The 6044-nt window shown below is 37.7% G+C and overlaps 1 protein-coding gene across 1 annotated transcript; it reads left to right on the top strand.

Moving 5' to 3' along the window:
- LOC109832345 (40S ribosomal protein S3a-2-like) lies at nt 244–3471 on the top strand. The gene is made up of 8 exons (XM_020399747.1): nt 244–264; nt 336–383; nt 489–594; nt 2444–2581; nt 2664–2849; nt 2935–3135; nt 3249–3371; nt 3443–3471. Exons 1-7 carry the CDS (start codon nt 254–256, stop codon nt 3348–3350), a joined length of 792 nt encoding a protein of 263 aa, XP_020255336.1. The 5' UTR covers nt 244–253; the 3' UTR covers nt 3351–3371; nt 3443–3471.

A 6044-nucleotide genomic window follows, 5' to 3' on the forward strand; every position in this document is an offset into this window, starting at 1 on the left:
CCGAGCCAGAGTCCATCAGTCGGCGACTCGCACCCATAATTAGACGGATAATAAAAGTCACACGATCTTCTCTCCGCCAAAATCCACAGTTAGATCAGTAGATTATAAAGAAAACCCTAAAAAGAGCACAGAAGCTGAACCTTATATAAAACTAACGGCGCATCGAGATCCTAGGTCTTCTACTCTCGCGCTCGCCTCCGCCACGCTCAGACCCAGCCTTTGAGAGGAAACAATAGCAGGAGAGGCAATAAACATGGCGGTTGGGTAAGGATCTCATCGCTCTTATCAGCCCTCTGCTGTTTTCTTTGGTCTCTCACATTTGCGTTTGCTTACAGTAAGAACAAGAGGATTTCTAAGGGTAAGAAGGGAGGGAAGAAGAAAGCGTAAGTCTTTTCATGTTATATCTGAAATTTGTCTTAGATAATTCTGAGATTTGATTTTGCGAAAGGTGATTTTTTATCCTTTGTATTTTGAATGATTTGTTGCAGTGTTGATCCTTTTGCAAAGAAGGATTGGTATGATATCAAGGCTCCATCAGTGTTCAATACGAGGAACATTGGGAAAACCCTAGTCTCTAGGACTCAAGGAACCAGGGTGAGTTTTGATCTTTATTTCCTAGACTTTGACACAGACTACCAACTTGTTGTGCAGTTAATCCGAGATATGAGAGAATATAAGTGATTTGTGATATCCCATACTTTAATCATATCCTTAAGTTGTTGCTCCTTGTCTCATATCAGTTCCTGAATACAATAGTGGATTTTACTAATTTGATCTAGAGATGGTTGCTTTTACTAATTCAAGAACAAATTGTTAATTATTTGGTATTTTACTTTGGTTTTGCTCGACGTTTGTTGCACCAACAACAATAAGGCCTTCGTTCTGAACTTTTGGGGTTACCTGCCCCAACCAATTTCCCTTGGTAATATATAAAGAAAAAGTAAGATAATTTATTGGGAATGCATCTGAAAGAGATTAAATAGTATATCATGATTTAATTGGTTTATTTTAGTAATTTTATTTTTTATCAGGTAACTACATAGTATAATTAAATTTATTTAGCCTGATTTCAAGCTTTTGTTTGATAACTGCCCCTGTACTATGCTATTTGGAGCATGGTAGCAGATATCAATAGAACTTAGATTTGGGGAAACTCAAAAGAAGTTTAATGTAAACTTCAAATTTTCGGTTAGATTGGCTAAAATAAACCCAAAAATTTGGGCCGATTTTCAGTTTAAGATCATCCAGTTCATGATGTCATAATATTTGAGCTCAAAAGGTTTGTAGAAGGTTGATACTACAAGCTTGACTTTTTAAGTATCATAATTCTTGGCTATGTTACTACTAATTTGATGCTTTCTCAGCTTGTGTCCATGGTATTAACCCACAGAAATTTGTACTGTATATGAAATGTTAGGATTAGTGGTTGGGCGTTTGCTCCTTTTGCTCACTTGTTCAGATGTATTGGGAGACTGGTCTCAGTTGAATGCCAAAGTACTACAATTTTTATTTCTGTTTTACTCAATTTTACAATGCAATAAACAATAAAGTCAAAAATATTCCTAAATTCAAGGAGTCCTTTCTCAAACAAAAAAATCTTGCTGATTAAGCTGTGATTTCTTTTCATTAATAACATGATCCTTGCTTTCCTTTGTTGTTTTATTTATAAATGTATAATTTTTTTCTGATTAATGTGTTTGGGCTCAGCCCATCACCTCTAATATTATGCTGCAAACTCTATTGGTATTTGATCAACTTTTTATTTTGCAATTTGCATTAGTCTCACTAGTGTTTGGATTCAAATAATTCTCTTCCTTTTCTATCTATTGATTATATTCACTTCCACAATTCAATTTGCACCCAGCCCTCTTCTATCTGGTTCTTCACTTCTCTGAACTGCATTTGTAACTGTCTATTCATGCATTTCATTTGACTCGTCTAATGAGCTTGATGCGCTTCTATTATGTGTGCACATCTGACGTCTCATGTCATCAATGACAGTTAACTAGTTAGAACTAGTTAGTGTCCATCCTCTATTGAATTATACATGCATCAAGAAATTTCTGTCACTTTCTTTCATGAAAGAAACCAAATGCTTAACATATTAACCTTTGTGTGATGGTATCCTTGATCTGTTGTCTTTACATCATGGTGTTACATATAGTTCTATTGTTGCTTTTAAATTATTAATCAATCAAATACGCTTTTTGCACGATTTTTTCTTCTTTTTTTATGTTCTAAGGTGTTCCTTTGCTCTGTTCCCAGAGCAATGATTTTTCTTCACTGATGAAGCCTTCTAGTTCATTGATTGTATATCTTTATGCATTCATTGTCAGACTTTTTATTGATTGTTTTTAATTATGAGATTGTGGTATCGCGCCTACCGCAGTCCACTTGCTTGTATCTTTAGTTTTTGTAGTAAAATATTGTCTCTGTCCTTCAGATTGCTTCAGAGGGTCTCAAGCATAGGGTGTTCGAAGTATCTCTTGCAGATCTCCAGACTGATGAGGATCAGGCTTACAGAAAGATCCGCCTTCGCGCAGAGGACATTCAAGGAAAGAATGTCCTTACCAATTTCTGGGTAAGTATATATCAGAGTACCCCATATTTAACTTATATTTAATAATCTCTTGATGACACTTGCATTACATTATTCTTTCTAGGGTATGGACTTTACTACCGACAAGCTTAGGTCACTAGTAAGGAAGTGGCAGACATTGATCGAGGCTCATGTTGATGTGAAAACCACTGACAACTACACGTTGAGGATGTTCTGCATTGCGTTCACGAAGAGACGTCCAAACCAGGTGAAGCGCACTTGCTATGCCCAGTCGAGCCAGATCAGACAGGCAAGATTCTTACTTTTACTGCCAATGGCTTCCAACAGTTTTTGTATCTATGGTTCATTGTTTAACCTGTTTCTTTCTTTACCAGATTCGTCGCAAGATGAGGGAGATTATGTTAAATCAAGCTTCATCCTGTGACCTGAAAGAGTTGGTTGCAAAGTTCATTCCTGAGTCAATTGGGAAGGAAATTGAGAAGGCAACTTCGGGTATTTACCCTCTCCAGAACGTGTTTATCCGCAAAGTTAAAATCCTGAAGGCACCCAAGTTTGATCTTGGCAAACTTATGGAGGTAAGAAAGAAATTAAAAGATTTGAGTTATTTGTGAAATGAATTTTAATAATTTTAGATTCGACTTATTTGTGAAATGAATTTTAATAATCTTCATATACTTTGTTTGTTTAGGTCCATGGTGACTATAGCAATGAGGATATTGGTGCTAAGGTGGACAGGCCTGCCGAGGACACTCCTATGGAAGGGGAGCAACAAGAGATCGTTGGTGCTTAGATATAGTGATGTGATCTTTTCATTTTTCTGGAATTTGTTTCCAAAAAACACTGATAATGTGGATGGCTTGAGCTTGCAGTTTTGTTACTCATATTTTTCTTATGCTGAGTTGCTTATTGACTTTTTCTTATGCTGAGTTGCTTATTGACCTGACAAGTTTAATATGTTTGAGCATGTTTAATGACTATAAATATCATGAATTTACTGCAAGTAGTAGTTGTTGAACTTGGAATATTTCTTTGGAATTTGCTTGTTGCTTGATGTTGTGCGTGCGCGAGTTGATGTACTGCCGATATTTTGGCCTTTTCCATTGACATATCTGTTAACTGATTTCATCAATTTTGTAATGGGTTTCTCTATTGCTGTTTATGAATTGCTGTCATGACTATCCTCAGGATAGTTCTTTTTATTATTTTATTATGGAAAAGAAATTACGTATGTATGTGGTGGTACACTTGCCTAATTACAGATAGAAGTGAAAATTGTTAAAGTCGGGTTAGCTGTAGTTAGACCCCTCATACTATTGTCCCATGGCGGATTTTTTCTACAAACAAGAGAAGGTGGAGGTTCCTGGGATTATTATCGTGGATATTAAGTTGAAGAAAATCTTAAACAACATGTCCACACCTCCTATCTTCTCACTTCTGGATTTGCCATCTCGAATTCAGTTGCTTCTAGTTTTGTTCATTGCCATCTTTCTCAATTTTATTCATAATTTTTCTGAATTAGATTTGATTTTTTTCATTTTAAATACCATCTAACAGATTCTTCCTATTTCACTATGTAGGACTGAGCATAGTTTGGTCCATACTAAATAAACCGATCGAACCAACCGAAAAATAGCAATTCGGGTTGGTTTTCTGTACTACTTGGTTCGGACTTTTCAATCCGATCCGCCCGAATCGACCGCATATAAGTTATTCACATATTTTCTTAATACGTGCCCGTTAGAAACTCATCCTTGTTCTCATCTTCTAACAACCTAAAACAAAGAAAACGCCGACCCTAAATTCCCAATTTCTCTCACGACTACATTGCAGCTGTCTCTCCATCTTTAGTCATCATCAATCACCATCGCCATCAACTTTGTCGCCGACTCGCTGACGTGCCTCCGAATCGCCGCCAATACGCCTCTGACTCGCCGCCGACTCGTTGACTCACCTCCAACTCGCTGCAGTCTCACCGTTGCCTCGTAGACATTAGGGTAAAATTCTACCTGACCTATCATTTCTCTTCATGGCCGTGTTGAGGAATTTTAGTCTCCTCGTCTACTACGATCTCCGCAACTCGGAAGCTAACCCCACAATTAATAAGATAGAAAACAATCGCAATCAAGAAGAAAGAACATCAAGATTTACGTGATTCGGTCGACCAACTCTGACCTACGTCCACGGGCAACAATACGATAAATCCACTATGTAGGGAGAATTACAAGAGGAACCACTCAACTCTTGTCTCTTAATCTCTCAACATCACATACATAATCAACTCTCATATTTTCTCCAAAACCCTCTCCTTACAATCTTTTGAACGGACAAAAACTATGAAACCCTCTCCGAGTGATGTAATTTTTTGCACGGACGAAGTCTATGAAACCCTCGCTTCTCGCACAATATTCTTGAATCAAGCTATGCTCTTTGCTAACTCTTGATTACAAGAATATTGGCTCTCTCTCTTCTGCTTGGTTTTTTCCTCCAACAATATAAGAATATACATGGGAAAACTAAAACTCTATCTCTAGCCTAACTTCCTAACTAGAATAGGATTTAAACTCCTAATCATGATGAGACCCAATCTCCTAATCATGATAAATCTCTAACTCTATCTAAATTTTATGAAGTTATACAAAGACTCAAAGACACAATCCCAACAATCTCCACATTGGATTTGATTACCAAACTCCATTGAAGATATATCATCGTCGTCTTGAAACTTTGCCTCTCACGCTAGAGTCTTCTATTTCTTTCGCACTTCAAATCGTAGCACTTGCACTCCAACTGGATGCCCCTATGATCCTCACTTTCATCTGTCTTGCTGTGGCGCCTCTACCTCTATTGTGCGCACTACGAGATTTTTACCACCTCTGACATTAGAAATAAATCAATCATGCTTCTCCTCCCAAATTGAACTTGACAGTAGCCTTCCCCCAATTGCTGTTCTCATATTTCCACCTGCATTGCTCGTCTCGAATTATACCGGTGCACCTCTCCTACTTCACACTACGAGCCAAATGCCTTCATCTCCCCCCTCACTTGGCTAGGACCGAATATGAGCGCTCATTGTCTTCAAGTCCAATGTCACTATCTTCATCAGCATGTGTGTCACTCAGTTGTGCTTGCTTTCAAGCTCCACCTAATATGGCACTGTCCTCCTCGAGTCTACACACCAACCAACTACTGCTCTCACAATGACTCTGAATAATTATATGCTGATAACTCTACTGATAGAATCACATCTGATTCTCTACGCTAGTCTCATCTATTGCATACTCGTTTGCCCTATCTGTCATTAGATCTGTCTCGTCATCACCATTAGAACTTTTTAGTACTTTCTGACTAATTTGAGCATAATCTGAAAAATCAGACACTCTCATCATGTTCAGAGCACTCCAAAATCTAGGAATCAATTTCTGGTTTGTCGAAATCTGCCTCCAAACCCTTGATGAGAAGACAAATTAATCTGTACCGTTGGATT

This window comes from Asparagus officinalis, chromosome 3, assembly GCF_001876935.1.
Source record: "Asparagus officinalis chromosome 3, Aspof.V1, whole genome shotgun sequence".
Lineage (NCBI taxonomy): Eukaryota > Viridiplantae > Streptophyta > Magnoliopsida > Asparagales > Asparagaceae > Asparagus > Asparagus officinalis.